The sequence below is a fragment of the Nerophis lumbriciformis genome, linkage group LG01 (assembly GCF_033978685.3).
Source record: "Nerophis lumbriciformis linkage group LG01, RoL_Nlum_v2.1, whole genome shotgun sequence".
Lineage (NCBI taxonomy): Eukaryota > Metazoa > Chordata > Actinopteri > Syngnathiformes > Syngnathidae > Nerophis > Nerophis lumbriciformis.
In genome coordinates, this window is record NC_084548.2 from 76,247,501 (window position 1) to 76,271,311 (window position 23,811).

Consider the following 23,811-nt stretch of genomic DNA (forward strand, 5'->3'; position numbering starts at 1 on the left):
CGTAAATATGAATAATGGCTTCCGGCCTGGACAAAAGTCCATATTTTAGTGAATGTTTGTACACTCTGAGGATATTACCAACTTATACACTGGGTTTGTAAATGGAAAAGTTTGTATAGTGAAGCAAATGTTTCCATAAGAAACAACGTAAATATGAATAATGGCTTCTGGCCTGGACAAAAGTCCATATTTTAGTGAATGTTTGTACACTCTGAGGATATTACCAACTTATACACTGGGTTTGTAAATGGAAAAGTTTGTATAGTGAAGCAAATGTTTCCATAAGAAACAACGTAAATATGAATAATGGCTTCTGGCCTGGACAAAAGTCCATATTTTAGTGAATGTGTGTACACTCTGAGGATATTACCAACTTATACACTGGGTTTGTAAATGGAAAAGTTTGTATAGTGAAGCAATTTTCTCCATAAGAAACAACGTAAATATGAATAATGGCTTCCAGCCTGGACAAAAGTCCATATTTTAGTGAATGTTTGTAAACTCTGAGGATTGGTGCTTGAACTGGGTTTGTAAATGGAAAAGTTTGTATAGTGAAGCAAATGTTTCCATAAGAAACAACGTAAATATGAATAATGGCTTCTGGCCTGGACAAAAGTCCATATTTTAGTGAATGTGTGTACACTCTGAGGATATTACCAACTTATACACTGGGTTTGTAAATGGAAAAGTTTGTATAGTGAAGCAATTTTCTCCATAAGAAACAACGTAAATATGAATAATGGCTTCCAGCCTGGACAAAAGTCCATATTTTAGTGAATGTTTGTACACTCTGAGGATATTACCAACTTATACACTGGGTTTGTAAATGGAAAAGTTTGTATAGTGAAGCAATTTTCTCCATAAGAAACAACGTAAATATGAATAATGGCTTCCAGCCTGGACAAAAGTCCATATTTTAGTGAATGTTTGTACACTCTGAGGATATTACCAACTTATACACTGGGTTTGTAAATGGAAAAGTTTGTATAGTGAAGCAATTTTCTCCATAAGAAACAACGTAAATATGAATAATGGCTTCCAGCCTGGACAAAAGTCCATATTTTAGTGAATGTTTGTACACTCTGAGGATATTACCAACTTATACACTGGGTTTGTACATGGAAAAGTTTGTATAGTGAAGCAAATGTTTCCATAAGAAACAACGTAAATATGAATAATGGCTTCCGGCCTGGACAAAAGTCCATATTTTAGTGAATGTTTGTACACTCTGAGGATATTACCAACTTATACACTGGGTTTGTAAATGGAAAAGTTTGTATAGTGAAGCAATTTTCTCCATAAGAAACAACGTAAATATGAATAATGGCTTCCGGCCTGGACAAAAGTCCATATTTTAGTGAATGTGTGTACACTCTGAGGATATTACCAACTTATACACTGGGTTTGTACATGGAAAAGTTTGTATAGTGAAGCAATTTTCTCCATAAGAAACAACGTAAATATGAATAATGGCTTCCGGCCTGGACAAAAGTCCATATTTTAGTGAATGTTTGTACACTCTGAGGATATTACCAACTTATACACTGGGTTTGTAAATGGAAAAGTTTGTATAGTGAAGCAAATGTTTCCATAAGAAACAACGTAAATATGAATAATGGCTTCTGGCCTGGACAAAAGTCCATATTTTAGTGAATGTTTGTACACTCTGAGGATATTACCAACTTATACACTGGGTTTGTAAATGGAAAAGTTTGTATAGTGAAGCAAATGTTTCCATAAGAAACAACGTAAATATGAATAATGGCTTCTGGCCTGGACAAAAGTCCATATTTTAGTGAATGTGTGTACACTCTGAGGATATTACCAACTTATACACTGGGTTTGTAAATGGAAAAGTTTGTATAGTGAAGCAATTTTCTCCATAAGAAACAACGTAAATATGAATAATGGCTTCCAGCCTGGACAAAAGTCCATATTTTAGTGAATGTTTGTAAACTCTGAGGATTGGTGCTTGAACTGGGTTTGTAAATGGAAAAGTTTGTATAGTGAAGCAAATGTTTCCATAAGAAACAACGTAAATATGAATAATGGCTTCTGGCCTGGACAAAAGTCCATATTTTAGTGAATGTGTGTACACTCTGAGGATATTACCAACTTATACACTGGGTTTGTAAATGGAAAAGTTTGTATAGTGAAGCAATTTTCTCCATAAGAAACAACGTAAATATGAATAATGGCTTCCAGCCTGGACAAAAGTCCATATTTTAGTGAATGTTTGTACACTCTGAGGATATTACCAACTTATACACTGGGTTTGTAAATGGAAAAGTTTGTATAGTGAAGCAATTTTCTCCATAAGAAACAACGTAAATATGAATAATGGCTTCCAGCCTGGACAAAAGTCCATATTTTAGTGAATGTTTGTACACTCTGAGGATATTACCAACTTATACACTGGGTTTGTAAATGGAAAAGTTTGTATAGTGAAGCAAATGTTTCCATAAGAAACAACGTAAATATGAATAATGGCTTCCGGCCTGGACAAAAGTCCATATTTTAGTGAATGTGTGTACACTCTGAGGATATTACCAACTTATACACTGGGTTTGTACATGGAAAAGTTTGTATAGTGAAGCAATTTTCTCCATAAGAAACAACGTAAATATGAATAATGGCTTCCAGCCTGAACAAAAGTCCATATTTTAGTGAATGTTTGTACACTCTGAGGATATTACCAACTTATACACTGGGTTTGTACATGGAAAAGTTTGTATAGTGAAGCAAATGTTTCCATAAGAAACAACGTAAAAATGAATAATGGCTTCTGGCCTGGACAAAAGTCCATATTTTAGTGAATGTGTGTACACTCTGAGGATATTACCAACTTATACACTGGGTTTGTAAATGGAAAAGTTTGTATAGTGAAGCAAATGTTTCCATAAGAAACAACGTAAATATGAATAATGGCTTCCAGCCTGGACAAAAGTCCATATTTTAGTGAATGTTTGTAAACTCTGAGGATTGGTGCTTGAACTGGGTTTGTACATGGAAAAGTTTGTATAGTGAAGCAAATGTTTCCATAAGAAACAATGTAAATATGAATAATGGCTTTAATAAAGGCTTTGTACACAATATAAAGGCCATACTACATGAACTATCTCATTATTAACAAGCCAAAAAAACAACAACAACAACAAGCTAAACTGTGCTGTATGCTTTGCCGACACACACAAGTCCATTTTATAAATGGTTGTTGTGGTATCGAATACATAAGGAGAATCGTGAAAATCAGATCAGTATCGACTACTTACAGAATATTATTATTTTGTCAACTAGTCTGTTCCAGGGTCAAAGTGTGTAAGAATAGGAAGTCCACATTTCAACATCCTTCACTCTCAAATGTTCCTGTTGACTTAGTGGATTCTTTGAACTCTCCCAGATGGCCAGCATCAGGGCAGAGAAAACCTTCCCTCCCTGCGAGTCGGACAATCCTGACGACCAGGTCCAACCCATGCTGGACTGGGCACACGGCGGCTTCCTGCCTAAAGGCCAGGAGGGACTCAAACCCACGCACAGTGCAGGTGCGGCGCTGCAGGCCACCGACACCTGGTTTGTCTGGCAGCTACTCAGTGTGTGTGTCTGTGTGTGTGTGTGTGTGTGTGTGTGTGTGTGTGTGTGCAGACAGCAGCCCCTTAGCCCTGCAAGTCCTTGACGTGTCCCTGCCAGACTACCCCCCCAGCGCCAAGCGTCCCAGGATCAGTGTGTGCAAGACCAAGGACGCCCCGGAGGAATCCTACAGCAGAGGTAGAGGTTAAAGGTCAAGTAGCACAACCACTCCTAAACGTGGGTGTGTGTTTCTTCTAGAACAAATGGTCAATGAAGTGCTGAGAAACAAAAGAAGTATTGAAGGTAAAAAGTAGCATTTGGAGATATTACAAAGCCCAAAAGCAGTGAAGTTGTCAGGTTGTGTAAATGGTCAATAAAAAGAGAATACAACAACTTATATTCAATTGAATAGACTGCAAAGACAAGATATTTCATGTTCACACTAAGAAACTTTCCTATTTTTGTGCAAATATTAGCTCATTTGGAATTTGATGCCTGCAACATGTTTTTAAAAAAAAAGCTGGCACAAGTGGCAAAAAAGACTGATAACGTTGTGGAATGCTGATCAAACACTTACCGTATTTTCCGCACCATAAGGCGCCCTGGGTTAAAAGCCGCGCCTTCAATGAACGGCATATTTCAAAACTTTGTCCACCTATAAGCCGCCCCGTGTTGTAAGCCGCATCTAACTGCGCTAAAGGAATGTCAAAAAAACAGTCTGATAGGTCAGTCAAACTTTAATAATATATTAAAAACCAGCGTGATGTGGGCGCGCATGGAGTCGTATATCAACATGGACAGAGCTGCGTGAAAAAAGCCACCCGGCCTCTTCGCGTAAACTTAAACTTACCTTAACCACTCGCTCATCTTTTCTTCATCCATCCCTTCGAGTTAGCTTTTATGATGACGCCGGCTGGAAAGGTCTCTTTTGGCAAGGTCTTCCTTTTGAATATCACCATGGGTGGAAGTTTCTGGCCATTAGCATGGCAAGCTAGAACCACAGTGAAGGATGACTTCTCATTCCCTGTGGTGCGAATATTCACCGTACGTGCTCCCGTTGTATCCACAGTGCGGTTCACAGGAATATCAGTTGCTGTGAAATAGTAATCCGTGTGCGGATGGAGAGATTGCGTCTTTTCATGAACCGGATCCCTGTCGCTTAGTAGGAGCCATTTTGTGGTCTTTACAGATGTAAACACACAAAGGAAATGAAACGGTAATATCCGCGCGCTTTTTCTTCTTCTACGCGGGCGGGTGGTTGCTTACAGTAGAAGAAGAAGCGCTTCCTGTTCTATGGGGGCGGGTGCTTACCTTGGCGGTTGCTTGCGTAGAAGAAGAAGCGCTTCCTGTTCTACCGGGAAAAAAGATGGCGGCTGTTTACCGAAGTTGCGAGATCGAAACTTTATGAAAATGAATCTTAATATTAATCCATATATAAAGCGCACCGGGTTATAAGCCGCACTGTCAGCTTTTGAGTAAATTTGTGGTTTTTAGGTGCGGCTAATAGTGCGGAAAATACGGTATTTGGAACATCCCACAGGTGAACAGGCTAATTGGGAACAGGTGGTTGCCATGATTGTTCACCACTTTGTCAACAAATGCCTGAGCAAATTGTTTAAGAACAACATTTCTCAACAAGGAATGTAGGGATTTCACCATCTACGCTCCGTAATATCATCAAAAGGTTGAGAGAATGTGGAGAAATCACTGCACGTAAGCCATGATATTACGCACCTGGGATCCCTCGGGCGCTACTGCATCAAAAAGCCACATCAGTGTGTAAAGGATATCACCACATGGGCTCAGGAACACTTCAGAAACCCACTGTCAGTAACTACAGTTGGTCGCTACATCTGTATGTGCAAGTTAAAACTCTACTATGCCATTTATCAACAACACCCAGAAACGCTTCCCTGGGCCCGAGCTCATCTAAGATGGACTGATGCAAAGTGGAAAAAGTGTTCTGCGGTCTGACGAGTCCACATTTCAAACTGTGGACGTGGTGTCCTCCGGACCAAAGAGGAAAAGAAGCATGGGGACTGTTCTAGGGTGAAAGTGTAAAAGGCAGCATGTGTGATGGTATGGGGGTGTATTAGTGGCCAAGACATGGGTAACTTACACATCTGTGAAGGCACCATTAATGCTGAAAGGTACATACAGCTTTTGGAGCAACATATGTTGCCATCCAAGCAACGTTGCCATGGACGCCCCTGCTTATTTCAGCAGTCCAGACCTGTCTCCCATTGAAAATGTGTGAAGGCTAAAATATGAGAAGGGAGACTGTTGAACAACTTAAGCTGTACATCAAGCAAGAATGTCTCCTCAGTTCCCAATCCTTTACAGACTGTTGTTTAAAGGAAAGGCCATGTAACACACTGGTAAAAATGTATTCTGACTTCATGATTATTTGCAAAAAAAGAAGAAAGTTTGTCAGTGTGAACATGAAATATCTTGTCTTTGCAGTCTATTCAATTGAATATAAGTTGAAAAGGATTTGTTGTATTCTCTTTTTATTTACCATTTACACAACCTGACAACTTCACTGCTTTTGGGCTTTGTAGTTTGTTTATCTATGTGCTCACTAGTGTGTGTGTGTGTGTGTGTGTGTGTGTGTGTGTGTGTGTGTGTGTGCGCGCGTCAGAGTTCTGCCTCTCCTGTGGCAAGATGAGGGCAGCGACCTTCCATCCACTCTTTGAAGGAGGCCTGTGTCAAACCTGCAAGGTAACTGAGCTCCTTAAGAGACCCCATGAATGCCAAAAGGGGGCGGGGCCTCCAGGTAGAATTCTGATTGGCCCTGCATTAAATATTTCTGCTAGTTCATTCCTACCAGAAGTGCACTGTGGTCAATAATGAAGTTTTATGCTGCCGAGTCCAAAGACCCTCACTCCCCTTTTGCTAACCATCCGTCCTCCCAGTCCACAATCTGCACCTTCTTGTCCCCAAAAGGGTGCAGTTCCTCCTCCAGCTGAGTCTGGACCTGAAGAGTCCATGCTGCGCCATATGTCGGCTTGGTGCTACTTTTGTTTTGTCTTTTGTAAAAAAAACACCTTAATGCTTTTCCTTTCGAGCCACTCCCTTCTTTGTCCTGCTGAAAGACCACCCATGACCCGCTGAGGGATTGTGTTGTCACTGACCTGGGATCCATGCCTGTCCTGCAGGACGTGTACCTGGAGACATCCTACATGTACGATGACGACGGCTACCAGTCCTACTGCACCGTCTGCTGCGGCGGGCGAGAGGTTCTGCTGTGCGGCAACGCCAACTGCTGCAGGTGCGACACACGCCCACCTGGACCCAGGCTTTGTGTGACGCATACTGGCTCCTCTCCAGGTGTTTCTGCGTGGACTGTCTGGATCTTCTGGTGGACCCGGGAGCCTCCAACAACGCCCGCTTCCTGGACCCGTGGCGATGCTACATGTGCCAGCCGCCGCTGCAGTACGGCGTCCTCAGACGGCGGCACGACTGGAGCGTCAAACTGCAGGAGTTCTTTGGGAACGACAAAGGCCAAGAGTTTGTGAGTCTCTGCGTCTTCTATTGTGTCTTCATTCAGCTATTTATGGAACTGGATTTTTTTTTACATCAAATTATGCTGAAAAAAAATTGTAAGCAAAATGCATAGGTTTTAAAATTCAGTGTAAAAAAATCAGTGCAAAATAATTCAGTGTATAAAAATTCGGTGAAAGGGACAAGCGGTAGAAAATGGCTAGATTGATAGATGTATAAAAATACAGTGTAAAAAATATCAGTGTATAAAAGTTCAGTCTAAGAATTTCAGTGTATAAAAATTCAGTGTTAAAAAAAAATTACATGTAAAAAAATTCAGTGTATAAAAATTCGGTGAAAGGGACAAGCTGTAGAAAATGGATGGATGAATAGATGTATAAAAATACAGTGTAAAAAATTCAGTGTATAAAAGTTCGATGTAAGAATTTCAGTGTATAAAAGTTCAGTGTAAAAAAAATCCATGTAAAAAATGTTCTGCGTAAAATATCCGTCAAAAATTTCAGTATATAAAATTTCAGTGTATAAAAGTTCAGTGTAAAAATAATTATGTGTAAAAGATTCAGTGTAAAAAAATTCAGCGTAAAAATTTTTGTGTAAAAAATATCAGTGTAAAAAAAAATCCATGTAAAAAAAATTCAGTGTATAAAAATTCGGTGAAAGGGACAAGCTGTAGAAAATGGATGGATGAATAGATGTATAAAAATACAGTGTAAAAAATTCAGTGTATAAAAGTTCGGTGTAAAAAAAATCCATGTAAAAAATGTTCTGCGTAAAATATCCGTCAAAAATTTCAGTATATAAAATTTCAGTGTATAAAAGTTCAGTGTAAAAATAATTATGTGTAAAAGATTCAGTGTAAAAAAATTCAGCGTAAACATTTTTGTGTAAAAAATATCAGTGTAAAAAAAATCCATGTAAAAAAATTCAGTGTAAAACATTTCAGTGTATAATAATTCAGTGTAAAATATATCAGTGTAAAAATAATTCCATGTAAAAAATTTCAGTGTAAAAAAACTCAGTGTTAAAAAAAAATTACATGTAAAACAATTCAGTGTATAAAAATTCAGTGAAAGGGACAAGCGGTAGAAAATGGATGGATGAATAGATGTATAAAAATACAGTGTAAAAAATTCAGTGTATAAAAGTTCAATGTAAGAATTTCAGTGTATAAAAGTTCAGTGTAAAAAAAATCCATGTAAAAAAATTGTCTGCGTAAAATATCCGTCAAAAATTTCAGTGTATAAAAGTTCAGTGTAAAAATAATTATGTGTAAAAGATTCAGTGTAAAAAAATTCAGCGTAAACATTTTTGTGTAAAAAATATCAGTGTAAAAAAAATCCATGTAAAAAAATTCAGTGTAAAACATTTCAGTCTATAATAATTCAGTGTAAAATATATCAGTGTAAAAATAATTCCATGTAAAAAATTTCAGTGTAAAAAAACTCAGTGTTAAAAAATAATTACATGTAAAAAAATTCAGTGTATAAAAATTCAGTGAAAGGGACAAGCGGTAGAAAATGGATGGATGAATAGATGTATAAAAATACAGTGTAAAAAATTCAGTGTATAAAAGTTCGATGTAAGAATTTCAGTGTATAAAAGTTCAGTGTAAAAAAAATCCATGTAAAAAATGTTCTGCGTAAAATATCCGTCAAAAATTTCAGTATATAAAATTTCAGTGTATAAAAGTTCAGTGTAAAAATAATTATGTGTAAAAGATTCAGTGTAAAAAAATTCAGCGTAAAAATTTTTGTGTAAAAAATATCAGTGTAAAAAAAAATCCATGTAAAAAAATTCAGTGTATAAAAATTCGGTGAAAGGGACAAGCTGTAGAAAATGGATGGATGAATAGATGTATAAAAATACAGTGTAAAAAATTCAGTGTATAAAAGTTCGGTGTAAAAAAAATCCATGTAAAAAATGTTCTGCGTAAAATATCCGTCAAAAATTTCAGTATATAAAATTTCAGTGTATAAAAGTTCAGTGTAAAAATAATTATGTGTACCGTATTTTCCGCACTATAAGGCGCACCGGATTATTAGCCGCACCTTCTATGAATTACATATTTCATAATTTTGTCCACCAATAAGCCGCCCCGGACTATAAGCCGCGCCTACGCTGCGCTAAAGTGAATGTCAAAAAAACGCTGCGCTAAAGTGAATGTCAAAAAAACAGTCAGATAGTTCAGTCAAACTTTAATAATATATTGAAAACCAGCGTTCTAACAACTCTGTCCCAAAATGTACGCAAATGTGCAATCACAAACATAGTAAAATTCAAAATGGTGTAGAGCAATAAATAGCAACATAATGTTGCTCGAACGTTAATGTCACAACACACAAAATAAACATAGCGCTCACCTTCTGAAGTTATTCTTCATTCGTAAATCCTTCGAATTCTTCGTCTTCGGTGTCCGAATTGAAAAGTTGCGCAAGCGTGGGATCCAAAATGGCCGGTTCCGTCTCGTAGAAGTCATCGGGAGTCAGTGTCGCTGTTGTTCTGTGAATCCTGCCTTCCGGAAAGCTCGGACCACAGTTGTGACCGAAATATCTGCCCAAGCATTTACGATCCACTGGCAAATGTTGGCGTATGTCGTCCGAGGCTGTCTGCCCGTCTTAGTGAAGGTGTGTTCGCCTTCGGAGCTGTGTGAAAAAAGCCACCCGGCCTCTTCGCGTAAACTTCCCTTAACCACTCGCTCATCTTTTCTTCATCCATCCATCCCTTCGAGTTAGCTTTTATGATGACGCCGGCTGGAAAGGTCTCTTTTGGCAAGGTCTTCCTTTTGAATATCACCATGAGTGGAAGTTAGCATGGCAAGCTAGAACCACAGTGAAGGATGACTTCTCATTCCCTGTGGTGCGAATATTCACCGTACGTGCTCCCGTTCCACAGTGCGGTTCAGTTGCTGTGAAATACGGTAGTAATCCGTGTGCGGATGGAGAGATTGCGTCTTTTTATGAACCGGATCGTTTAGTAGGAGCCATTTTGTGGTCTTTACAGATGTAAACAGGAAATGAAACGTACGGTGATATCCGCGCGTTTTTTCTTCTTCTTCCGGGGGCGGGTGAAGCGCTTCCTGTTCTATGGGGGCGGGTGAAGCGCTTCCTGTTCTATGGGGGCGGGTGCTTTCCTTGGCGGTTGCTTGCGTAGAAGAAGAAGCGCTTCCTGTTCTACCGGGAAAAAAGATGGCGGCTGTTTACCGAAGTTGCGAGATCGAAACTTTATGAAAATTAATCGTAATAAAGCGCACCGGGTTATAAGGCGCACTGTTAGCTTTTGAGAAAATTTGTGGTTTTTAGGTGCGCCTTATAGTGCGGAAAATACGGTAAAAGATTCAGTGTAAAAAAATTCAGCGTAAACATTTTTGTGTAAAAAATATCAGTGTAAAAAAAAATCCATGTAAAAAAATTCAGTGTAAAACATTTCAGTGTATAATAATTCAGTGTAAAATATATCAGTGTAAAAATAATTCCATGTAAAAAATGTCAGTGTAAAAAAACTCAGTGTTAAAAAAAAATTACATGTAAAAAAATTCAGTGTATAAAAATTCGGTGAAAGGGACAAGCTGTAGAAAATGGATGGATGAATAGATGTATAAAAATACAGTGTAAAAAATTCAGTGTATAAAAGTTCGATGTATGAATTTCAGTGTATAAAAGTTCAGTGTAAAAGAAATCCATGTAAAAAATGTTCTGCGTAAAATATCCGTCAAAAATGTCAGTATATAAAATTTCAGTGTATAAAAGTTCAGTGTAAAAATAATTATGTGTAAAAGATTCAGTGTAAAAAAATTCAGCGTAAACATTTTTGTGTAAAAAATATCAGTGTAAAAACAAATCCATGTAAAAAAATTCAGTGTATAAAAATTCGGTGAAAGGGACAAGCTGTAGAAAATGGATGGATGAATAGATGTATAAAAATACAGTGTAAAAAATTCAGTGTATAAAAGTTCGGTGTAAAAAAAATCCATGTAAAAAATGTTCTGCGTAAAATATCCGTCAAAAATTTCAGTATATAAAATTTCAGTGTATAAAAGTTCAGTGTAAAAATAATTATGTGTAAAAGATTCAGTGTAAAAAAATTCAGCGTAAAAATTTTTGTGTAAAAAATAGTGTAAAAAAAATCCATGTAAAAAAATTCAGTGTAAAACATTTCAGTCTATAATAATTCAGTGTAAAATATATCAGTGTAAAAATAATTCCATGTAAAAAATTTCAGTGTAAAAAAACTCAGTGTTAAAAAAAAATTACATGTAAAAAAATTCAGTGTATAAAAATTCGTTGAAAGGGACAAGCTGTAGAAAATGGATGGATGAATAGATGTATAAAAATACAGTGTAAAAAATTCAGTGTATAAAAGTTCGATGTATGAATTTCAGTGTATAAAAGTTCAGTGTAAAAGAAATCCATGTAAAAAATGTTCTGCGTAAAATATCCGTCAAAAATTTCAGTATATAAAATTTCAGTGTATAAAAGTTCAGTGTAAAAATAGTTATGTGTAAAAGATTCAGTGTAAAAAAATTCAGCGTAAAAATTTTTGTGTAAAAAATAGTGTAAAAAAATATCCATGTAAAAAAATTCAGTGTAAAACATTTCAGTGTATAATAATTCAGTGTAAAATATATCAGTGTAAAAATAATTCCATGTAAAAAATTTCAGTGTAAAAAAACTCAGTGTTAAAAAAAAATTACATGTAAAAAAATTCAGTGTATAAAAATTCGGTGAAAGGGACAAGCTGTAGAAAATGGATGGATGAATAGATGTATAAAAATACAGTGTAAAAAATTCAGTGTATAAAAGTTCGATGTATGAATTTCAGTGTATAAAAGTTCAGTGTAAAAGAAATCCATGTAAAAAATGTTCTGCGTAAAATATCCGTCAAAAATGTCAGTATATAAAATTTCAGTGTATAAAAGTTCAGTGTAAAAATAATTATGTGTAAAAGATTCAGTGTAAAAAAATTCAGCGTAAACATTTTTGTGTAAAAAATATCAGTGTAAAAACAAATCCATGTAAAAAAATTCAGTGTATAAAAATTCGGTGAAAGGGACAAGCTGTAGAAAATGGATGGATGAATAGATGTATAAAAATACAGTGTAAAAAATTCAGTGTATAAAAGTTCGGTGTAAAAAAAATCCATGTAAAAAATGTTCTGCGTAAAATATCCGTCAAAAATTTCAGTATATAAAATTTCAGTGTATAAAAGTTCAGTGTAAAAATAATTATGTGTAAAAGATTCAGTGTAAAAAAATTCAGCGTAAAAATTTTTGTGTAAAAAATAGTGTAAAAAAAATCCATGTAAAAAAATTCAGTGTAAAACATTTCAGTCTATAATAATTCAGTGTAAAATATATCAGTGTAAAAATAATTCCATGTAAAAAATTTCAGTGTAAAAAAACTCAGTGTTAAAAAAAAATTACATGTAAAAAAATTCAGTGTATAAAAATTCGTTGAAAGGGACAAGCTGTAGAAAATGGATGGATGAATAGATGTATAAAAATACAGTGTAAAAAATTCAGTGTATAAAAGTTCGATGTATGAATTTCAGTGTATAAAAGTTCAGTGTAAAAGAAATCCATGTAAAAAATGTTCTGCGTAAAATATCCGTCAAAAATTTCAGTATATAAAATTTCAGTGTATAAAAGTTCAGTGTAAAAATAGTTATGTGTAAAAGATTCAGTGTAAAAAAATTCAGCGTAAAAATTTTTGTGTAAAAAATAGTGTAAAAAAATATCCATGTAAAAAAATTCAGTGTAAAACATTTCAGTGTATAATAATTCAGTGTAAAATATATCAGTGTAAAAATAATTCCATGTAAAAAATTTCAGTGTAAAAAAACTCAGTGTTAAAAAAAAATTACATGTAAAACAATTCAGTGTATAAAAATTCAGTGAAAGGGACAAGCGGTAGAAAATGAATGGATGAATAGATGTATAAAAATACAGTGTAAAAAATTCAGTGTATAAAAGTTCGATGTAAGAATTTCAGTGTATAAAAGTTCAGTGTAAAAAAAATCCATGTAAAAAAATTGTCTGCGTAAAATATCCGTCAAAAATTTCAGTATATAAAATTTCAGTGTATAAAAGAATTATGTGTAAAAGATTCAGTGTAAAAAAATTCAGCGTAAACATTTTTGTGTAAAAAATATCAGTGTAAAAAAAAATCCATGTAAAAAAATTCAGTGTAAAACATTTCAGTCTATAATAATTCAGTGTAAAATATATCAGTGTAAAAATAATTCCATGTAAAAAATTTCAGTGTAAAAAAACTCAGAGTAAAAAAAAATTCATTGTATAAAAATCCAGTGTAAAAATTTCAGCATATAAAAATTCAGTGTAAAAAAGACCAGTGTAAAGAAAATCCATGTAAAACATGTCAGTGTAAATAATTAAGTGTAAAAGATTCAGTGTAAAAGATTCAATGTATAAAAATTCATTGTAAAAAAATGTCGGTGTCGGAAAATTTGCTGCTTTTAAAAAGTAAAACTCACTTCCAGGAAATTAAGATCGATCAATCAATCAATCATGTCTCAGAAGCAGCCAATGAGGTGTCAAGTTTGAAGTCACGTGACACGGGTCCTGCAAAAGTGCATAAAAAGGAAGTTACCTGGGCTACCTGGGCATGATGCAACATCATCAACATTCACAGAAATGATTCCAATGGTTAGAATCTGCACTTTTGAGTGACATACGGGTTACTATGGTGACCATATCGGGAGCGCTGCTTCATGCAGAGTGGGCGGGGCAACAACGAGCCTGAGACCTGGCAAATGTTCTGCAGAACAGTGATGTTGTATCCAATAAGTACATGTTTTTTATTCTTTTGCTTTTATTTTTCACCGTGTTTGTTGCTCTTGCTGGGTTATAAAAGATGTCAATCAAGGAGGTGGTCTGCAACAATCATATATTTTTAATATTCATATTTTATTGTTCATAGTTAATATTGTAAATCCCTTTTTCTGTATTGTCATGTACATTCTTCTTTAGTAAAAAACTAAACAGACCATCTCAAAAAACGGAATGATTTTTAATTTTTTACTGAATTATATGACAGTAAGAATGTACCTAAAAATACAGAATGAGGGATTTACAATATTAACTATGAACAATAAAATATGAATATTAAAAATATATGAACGTCGCAGACCACCTCCTTGATCGACACCTTTTATAATCGAGCACGAGCAACAAAGATGCAACAAACAGGGTGAAAAATAAACACAAAGGGTACAAAAACATCCACATATTGGATATATCATCACTGTAGAAATCTGCCTCTGTCTGACACTCGCCACTCTGTTAACAAGCCCCGCCTACTCTGTTTGTGCCCCGCCTACTCTGTTTGTGCCACGTCTGCATGAAGCAGAGCTTCGCCTGTCACTCAAAAGTGCAGATTGGAATCATTTCTATGGTTAGAAAACATCCATTGAAATGTTGATGATGTTGTATCCATCATGCCCAGGTAGCTGCCTTTTTTCTGCTGTTCTGCAAACACCCCTGTCATGTGACTTCAAACTTGACTCCTCATTGGCTGCTTCTCAGACAGGATCCATTGCTTCAGTCTTAATTTACCGGAAGTGAGTCTTGCTTTTTGAAGCAGCACATTTTTAGACACAGGATTTTTTAGCACTGAATTTTTAAAACACATTTTTTTTAACTCAATTTCTTTACACCTTATTTTTATAAACACATTTTTTTAACTCAATTTCTTTACACTGAATTTTTATAAACACATTTCTTTAACTCAATTTATTTACACTGAATTTTTATAAACACATTTGTTTAACTCAATTTATTTACACTGAATTTTTCTAAACACATTTTTTTTAACTCAATTTCTTTACACTGAATTTTTATAAACACATTTTTTAACCCAATTTCTTTACACTGAATTTTTATAAACACATTTTTTTAACTCAATTTCTTTACACTGAATTTTTATAAACACATTTTTTGACTCAATTTTTTTACACTGACTTTTTATAAACTAATTTTTTTAAATCAATTTCTTTACACTGAATTTTTATAAACTAATTTTTTATCTCAATTTCTTTACACTGAATTTTTATAAACACATTTTTTTAACTCAATTTCTTTACACTGAATTTTTATAAACATTTTTTTTAACTCAATTTCTTTACACTGAATTTTTATAAACTAATTTTTTTAACTCAATTTCTTTACACTGAATTTTTTTAACTCAATTTCTTTTCACTGAATTTTTATAAACACATTTTTTTTAACTCAGTTTCTTTACACTGAATTTTTATAAACACATTTCTTTAACTCAATTTATTTGCACTGAATTTTTTTAAACTAAATTTTTTTACACTGAATTTTTATAAACACATTTTTTTAACTCAATTTCTTTACACTGACTTTTAATAAACTAATTTTTTAACTCAATTTCTTAACACTGAATTTTTATAAACACATTTTTTTAACTCAATTTCTTGACACTGAATTTTTAGAAACACATTTTTTTAACTAAATTTCTTTACACTGAATTTTAATTAACTAATTTTTTTAACTCAATTTCTTAACACTGAATTTTTATAAACACATTTTTTTAACTCAATTTCTTGACACTGAATTTTTAGAAACACATTTTTTTAACTAAATTTCTTTACACTGAATTTTTATAAACACATTTTTTTAACTCAATTTCTTTACACTGAATTTATATAAACACATTTTTTTAACTCAATTTCTTTACACTGAATTTTTGTAAACACATTTTTTTAACTCAATTTCTTTACACTGAATTTTTATAAACACATTTTTTTAACTCAACTTCTTTACACTGAATTTTTGTAAACACATTTTTTTAACTCAGTTTCTTTACACTGAATTTTTATAAACACATTTTTAAACTCAATTTCGTTACACTGAATTTTTTTAAACTCCATTTTTTTACACTGAATTTTTATAAACTAATTTTTTAAACTCAATTTCTTTACACTGAATTTTTATAAACCAATTTTTTATCTCAATTTCTTTACACTGAATTTTTATAAACAAATTTTTTTAACTCAACTTCTTTACACTGAATTTTTATAAACACATTTTTTAACTCAATTTCTTTACACTGAATTTTTATAAACACATTTCTTTAACTCAATTTATTTGCACTGAATTTTTTTAAACTAAATTTTTTTACACTGAATTTTTATAAACACATTTTTTTAACTCAATTTCTTTACACTGACTTTTAATAAACTAATTTTTTAACTCAATTTCTTAACACTGAATTTTTATAAACACATTTTTTTAACTCAATTTCTTGACACTGAATTTTTAGAAACACATTTTTTTAACTAAATTTCTTTACACTGAATTTTAATTAACTAATTTTTTTAACTCAATTTCTTAACACTGAATTTTTATAAACACATTTTTTTAACTCAATTTCTTGACACTGAATTTTTAGAAACACATTTTTTTAACTAAATTTCTTTACACTGAATTTTTATAAACACATTTTTTTAACTCAATTTCTTTACACTGAATTTATATAAACACATTTTTTTAACTCAATTTCTTTACACTGAATTTTTGTAAACACATTTTTTTAACTCAATTTCTTTACACTGAATTTTTATAAACACATTTTTTTAACTCAACTTCTTTACACTGAATTTTTGTAAACACATTTTTTTAACTCAGTTTCTTTACACTGAATTTTTATAAACACATTTTTAAACTCAATTTCGTTACACTGAATTTTTTTAAACTCCATTTTTTTACACTGAATTTTTATAAACTAATTTTTTAAACTCAATTTCTTTACACTGAATTTTTATAAACCAATTTTTTATCTCAATTTCTTTACACTGAATTTTTATAAACAAATTTTTTTAACTCAACTTCTTTACACTGAATTTTTATAAACACATTTTTTTAACTCAACTTCTTTACACTGAATTTTTGTAAACACATTTTTTTAACTCAGTTTCTTTACACTGAATTTTTATAAACAAATTTTTTTAACTAAATTTCTTTACACTGAATTTTTATAAACTAAATTTTTTACACTGAATTTTAGAACACATGCATTTTGCGAAGACATTTTGTTTCAATGATATTGTCAGCATAATTTGATGTAAAAAAAATTCAGTTCACAAAATCCAAACGCATAAAATGAAATTCCATAAATTCCATAAAGCCAATGAACCTTTATCAGAAGACCATGGACCCTCTCAGGTCCAACACAGATTGTTGGTATAGTGTTCTGTAGTATTAACACCATTTTCTCTCCAGGAGACACCAAAGATTTACCCAGCAGTCCCTGCAGAGCAGAGGCGGCCAGTCAGAGTCCTCTCCCTGTTCGACGGCATCGCCACAGGTGAGGACGGGCGCCTGACAGGAAGCAAAGAAAAGAAGTCAGCGGGACATCAATGGACTTGTGTGTTTGTGCTGACAGGCTACCTGGTCCTTAGAGATCTGGGCTTCAAGGTGGACCTGTACGTGGCGTCTGAGGTGTGCGAGGACTCCATCTCTGTCGGCGTTGTCCGACATGAAGGAAAGATCCATTATGTCCACGATGTCCGAAACATCACCAAGAAAAACGTAGGCTATGACGCCAACAGTGGTATTGTGTTCTGCGTGTTAGGCCCGTCTTCAGATAGGGGTTTTCCAAGTCCAATCGGATTTGTTAGATTTTGCCATGATCAGTCGACTTTGGATAAGATGTTTTTTTGTATAACGCAGGCCAGCCAGGGTGGCTCAGCCAGGTTGACGTTGGTAAGCCTCTCTCTCCCGACCACCTCAAAAGAGCAGCTCAGGCTTTTGACCTAGTAGCTAGCACACTTACCTCTAAATCGGGCGAAGTGGGTTTGTGGGAAGCTCTATTAACAATACAGAGCCGCTAGGGTGGTGCCGTGACCCGGATGAGAGTGGGTGAGGTCTGGAGGGGTAAGTGGAACAGAGACAGATTGGCTGTGGCAGCTGTACGTTTTAGCCTCGTGGCTAGCACACCTACCTCTCGATCGGGCGACGTGGGTTCGGAGGCAGTCTGGGAGAATCAGGAACACAACGCAGAGCCGCTACACTAGCACGCATGCTACATGCAATAGCAACGCTAATGGGGATCCCCACAAATGAACAGATACAATTTGTCAATTATTCCACCTCAAGAAGGCCAAAACATAAACAAGTAAACACAGCAGAGATTGGATCGTTTAAAGGGAGGTCCTCGGATCGACCTCGCCGGGGTCAGTTTTGGCTCTGGCGCAGCCGCTAAGAAGACGATCTGGTCAAATTTGAGCGCCCAAACTATCTCGTCTCCCAAGGCCAAAGTGAAACCGTGCCAATGGGCCGTGGGCCAAACGCAGCAATTTTAAACGTACCATAAGTGAGGGGTTTAGCCCCATTTCGCCATATGCCCTAATTTCCAGGCGATAGAGCGCAACTAGAACAACATTTTATTTTGTACGCACATTGGCAGTTGGTGTACACATTGAAAAATACAATATTTACACAAGCGCTTGGGTTTACTCACAGAATTAACAAAAGGCAGTGCCTATAGTAGCCTAGGTCATTTAGATCGGTCTTCTTCCTTGTCTTCTTCCTGCGTGCTAAAGTCGTCTTCTTCAGCGCACAGCGGTTAAACCTTTTCAGGGCCCGTTAGCGGTGATGGCTGTTTACTTATTCAGTGGGCGGGTAAATCGTCTTGAGCTCTGGGGCCGCATTGTATCCATTTCCTAGTTTCTTCTCTATGACGAAGGTGAGGCCATAACATGCTAAACGGCCAGCTAAATGTTTGTGTGAATGCGTTTGGTTTATTATGAACAATTTATTTGGCGCAGCCGCCGTGATACGTTCGTCAATTTCATTTGTCTGGTGTGACAATGCTAAATTTATTGGCGGCACGTGAAGCTTGTGGCAGATTATAGTCTTGAAATTACGGGATAAGGTAGTGTTAAACGTCACGGTGGACAGATGGCAACCAGTTAGCTTTGCGGACATACCATCAAGGATTGTGAGCTTGAAAGAGGTCGGTATGAACATGTATTATGAAAAAGCCACTCTTTGGTGGGCCAAACAAAATGACTTGGCGGGCACCTGGGAACCCCTGATGTAAAGGAAGTAAGCATCGTAACAAAGTTTCCGTAGGTGAACCTCTGGAATGATCATTGTTGTTGCCAGGGGAGCAGTGAGGGAAGCCTCCTGGACGTGCAAACTCATTGTCTGCAGGGTCCTATTTCCAGCTGATCTCATCAGGGCGGGTGGCAGGCCTTTGGCATGGCGTGCTACGTGTCGAACAGGGCATCCTAGTCCGGCAGTAGCGCATCCCCACAGGCCCCACGTCCCAACTGTACACGGGGGGGACTCGGGTACTCATTGAGCCTCCTCCCACAAAGGGGGTTGATTGTACGACGATTCGATTGAAAGTTTGGTAGTCGAAAAAGACTCCTTGGAATCGCTGCGTGCTGAGTGGAACAACATAGAGAAAGAGAGATAATTGGCTCCGAAGGGGTGGGTCTGGCACGGAGCCCCAGACAGAATGGAGGTGGAAGGAGGGCTGGACAGAGACACTGAAATAAGGACCTTTCCTTCTCCTACTGTGAAAAAAGTCTGCTGTCATCACAACTGGAGACTAGGCTGGCTGCCTTGTCTCAAAATTGATGCCAGAGGTACACACAATGAATGAATGAAGCCTTCGTACACAGGCACATGGTTCGCCCAAAAGTTTGTCAACTGAAAAGTTTGCCAATAAAAGGGGTCCATAAATCCAGGTACACTTGTGTCTACCGTCAAGCATGGTGGTGGTAGTCTGAGTGCTGCCGGCACCAGGGAGCTGTAGTTCAATGAGAGAAAGATGAATTCCAAGGTGTCCTGTGTCAACTGGCAGTTTTCCAACATGATAAGAAGTCCAATCCTCCCTGATTTTGATTGTCAGGTGTTAGCATCTGTGTGATTCCTTCAATGATTCATAGTATCTAATAATCTTAACATGATGTTCCTCGTCAGATTCTTGAGTGGGGTCCATTTGACCTCGTCATCGGGGGCAGTCCGTGCAATGACTTGTCTATTGTCAACCCAGCAAGAAAGGGTCTCTTTGGTATGTCGGACTTTCTTCATCTGGTGTTGTGTGAGTGCGGTCTACAGCGTGACCTGCTCTGCACTGTTTTTCTAGAAGGGACAGGGAGGTTGTTCTTTGAGTTCTACCGTCTGCTGAGCGAGGCCAAGCCCAAAGAGGGAGAGAACCGACCGTTCTTCTGGATGTTCGAGAACGTGGTCGCCATGGGTGTCAACGACAAGAGGGACATCTCACGATTCCTGGAGGTAAGACCGTGGGCAGACTCTTGAATTGGAACCAGGTTTCACCTCAAGGTGAGAGATTGACAGTGTCTTGTGTGGGTTTTAGTGTAACCCTGTGATGATTGACGCTATCGAGGTCTCTGCTGCCCACCGTGCTCGATACTTTTGGGGGAACCTACCAGGCATGAACAGGTGGGCAACCAGCTTCAAAAGATATATCAGTGGTACATTCATATACGCTTCATAATGGTACGTTGCAGACCTCTGTGTGCGTCCGGGATGGACAAACTGGTGCTGCAGGACTGTCTGGAACACGGGCGAGTGGCAAAGGTCCAAACAACAACAGCAGCAAAGTCATCCTCTAATCTTTGAGACTTTTGTCTCAATGAACGTTGTGTTTTTGTTGTTTAGTTTGGAAAAGTGCGCACCATCACCACGCGCTCAAACTCCATCAAACAAGGAAAGGACCAGCACTTCCCTGTTCTGATGAACGGCAAGGAGGACATCTTGTGGTGCACGGAGCTGGAGAGGTAAATGCCATCAGAAAGCCACCGCTTGTGTTGCCAATTCCATTTCTGACATTCAAATTCAAATGAACTCTTGCAGGATCTTCGGCTTCCCGGTCCACTACACAGACGTGTCCAACATGGGTCGAGGTGCTCGGCAGAAACTCCTAGGCCGGTCCTGGAGCGTTCCTGTCATCCGGCATCTTTTTGCCCCTCTCAAAGACTTCTTTGCCTGCGAATAGACACCACCCGGCACATAGACATGCACCTCCAATTGACAGAAATAAGAAACCCCTTGATAGCCGCCAATTATCACAGCTCTTCACCAGTAAATAGGCACAACCTGAAGCACCACCCAACCCTAGAAAACAGACGCCGTCTGTGAGAAGAGGCACCACCCATCCCCAGTAAATAGACTCCTTACGATAGAAATTGTCTTATTGTTACCATTAATCAGCAGCAAATAAAAGCCATCTGCCACCACAAAATAAACACCACCCAATGATAGGAAACAGACCACGTTAAGTGATACTACCTGTGACCAGAAAATAGACACTACCCATCCCCAGTAAATAGACTCTTTACGATAGATAGTGTTTTATTGTCACCATTAATCACCAGCAAATAGATGCCAACCATCACCGGAAAATAAACACCAGCCAAACCTAGAAACTTGACCGTGATAAATGATACAGGAAATAGACGCCACCCTTCATCAGTAAACAAATGCCTACCGATAGCGTCTAATTGTTACCATTAATCACCAGAAAATAGATGCCATCCGTCACTGGAAAACCTAGAAACCTGACCGTGATAAGTGACACTACCTGTTACCAGGAAATAGACGCCACCCTTCATCAGTAAATAAACGCTGACCGATAGCGTCTAACTGTTACCATTAATCAGCAGCAAATAGAAGCCATCTGCCACCAGAAAACCAACACCACCCAACGATAGAAAACAGACCATGTTAAGTGATACTACCTGTGACCAGAAAATAGACGCTACCCATCACCAGTAAATAGACTCTTTACGATAGTGTTTTATTGTCACCATTAATCACCAGCAAATAGATGCCAACCATCACCGGAAAACAAACACCAGCCAAACCTAGAAACTTGACCGTGATAAACGATACAACCTGTTGCCAGGAAATAGACGCCACCCTTCATCAGTAAACAAATGCCTACCGATAGCATCTAATTGTTACCATTAATCACCAGAAAATAGATGCCATCCGTCACTGGAAAACCTAGAAACCTGACCGTGATAAGTGACACTACCTGTTACCAGGAAATAGACGCCACCCTTCATCAGTAAATAAACGCTGACCGATAGCGTCTAACTGTTACCATTAATCAGCAGCAAATAGAAGCCATCTGCCACCAGAAAACAAACACCACCCAACGATAGAAAACAGACCATGTTAACTGATACTACCTGTGACCAGAAAATAGACACTACCCATCCCCAGTAAATAGACTCTTTACGATAGATAGTGTTTTATTGTCACCATTAATCACCAGCAAATAGATGCCAACCATCACCGGAAAATAAACACCAGCCAAACCTAGAAACTTGACCGTGATAAACGATACAACCTGTTGCCAGGAAATAGACGCCACCCTTCATCAGTAAATAAATGCCTACCGATAGCGTCTAATTGTTACCGTTAATCACCAGAAAATAGATGCCATCCGTCACTGGAAAACCTAGAAACCTGACCGTGATAAGTGACACTACCTGTTACCAGGAAATAGACGCCACCCTTCATCAGTAAATAAACGCTGACCGATAGCGTCTAACTGTTACCATTAATCAGCAGCAAATAGAAGCCATCTGCCACCAGAAAACAAACACCACCCAACGATAGAAAACAGACCATGTTAACTGATACTACCTGTGACCAGAAAATAGACACTAACCATCCCCAGTAAATAGACTCTTTACGATAGATAGTGTTTTATTGTCACCATTAATCACCAGCAAATAGATGCCAACCATCACCGGAAAATAAACACCAGCCAAACCTAGAAACTTGACCGTGATAAATGATACAACCTGTTGCCAGGAAATAGACGCCACCCTTCATCAGTAAACAAATGCCTACCGATAGCGTCTAATTGTTACCGTTAATCACCAGAAAATAGATGCCATCCATCACTGGAAAACCTAGAAACCTGACCGTGATAAGTGACACTACCTGTTACCAGGAAATAGACGCCACCCTTCATCAGTAAATAAACGCTGACCGATAGCGTCTAACTGTTACCATTAATCAGCAGCAAATAGAAGCCATCTGCCACCAGAAAACAAACACCACCCAACGATAGAAAACAGACCACGTTAAGTGATACTACCTGTGACCAGAAAATAGACACCAGTAAATAAACACCAACGGACCATAGTAAACAGACTGTGATAAGTGATATCAGCTGTAAATAAACGCCTACAGATAGCGTCCAATTGTTACCAGTAATTCACCAGCAAATAGACTTTTATCAACCACCCAAAAATGTAAACACTACCCAACCCTAGAAAAATAGTTGCCACCTGTCACCAGACAGTTGACACGACTAGACCCCACCTGTGACTAGTAAATAACCGACTAGAAAATACTGTCATTACCAGGAAGTATACACCACCTTGTCCTTGTTTTGTTCCATTGTTTCTTTCATCGTGAGCTACCTAGCGTGAATCATTGCTGGTAAAGACCAAAGTTTACTTTTGGCGTTTTGAGTCCAAACTGGCCTCAGACGTTGTAGAGTTGATGATGACGACCTGGCGTGGATGATGATTACCTGGTGTGACTCGTCATGGATATTAGTAATAAAAACATAAAAGGACAGCGGGGAGTTTTTCCAAGACTAGGAACTGGAGGCTAGTGCTATTGCTAAAAGTGTCATAGAGTTCAGTGCGCTTTTGTTATTATTAGCAAAATAGAAAAATGCAATGTGTGTGATCATCTGTCAA

At 36.8% G+C, this 23,811-nt stretch overlaps 1 protein-coding gene across 2 annotated transcripts in view; it reads left to right on the top strand.

Moving 5' to 3' along the window:
* dnmt3bb.1 (DNA (cytosine-5-)-methyltransferase 3 beta, duplicate b.1) overlaps positions 1–21,233 on the top strand; it is a 49,038-nt gene extending 27,805 nt beyond the window's left edge. For both annotated transcript variants that reach the window (XM_061926020.2, XM_061926019.2), the window contains 14 exons: positions 3,401–3,542; positions 3,643–3,765; positions 3,826–3,870; positions 6,209–6,288; positions 6,726–6,838; positions 6,898–7,081; positions 17,330–17,414; positions 17,493–17,638; positions 20,042–20,132; positions 20,208–20,356; positions 20,439–20,524; positions 20,593–20,662; positions 20,744–20,862; positions 20,939–21,233. In XM_061926020.2, coding sequence (XP_061782004.1) covers positions 3,401–3,542; positions 3,643–3,765; positions 3,826–3,870; positions 6,209–6,288; positions 6,726–6,838; positions 6,898–7,081; positions 17,330–17,414; positions 17,493–17,638; positions 20,042–20,132; positions 20,208–20,356; positions 20,439–20,524; positions 20,593–20,662; positions 20,744–20,862; positions 20,939–21,080 — 1,575 coding nt within the window. In that variant the 3' untranslated portion in view covers positions 21,081–21,233. The remainder of the gene's footprint in view (positions 1–3,400; positions 3,543–3,642; positions 3,766–3,825; positions 3,871–6,208; positions 6,289–6,725; positions 6,839–6,897; positions 7,082–17,329; positions 17,415–17,492; positions 17,639–20,041; positions 20,133–20,207; positions 20,357–20,438; positions 20,525–20,592; positions 20,663–20,743; positions 20,863–20,938) is intronic.
* Positions 21,234–23,811: the final 2,578 nt, after the last annotated feature.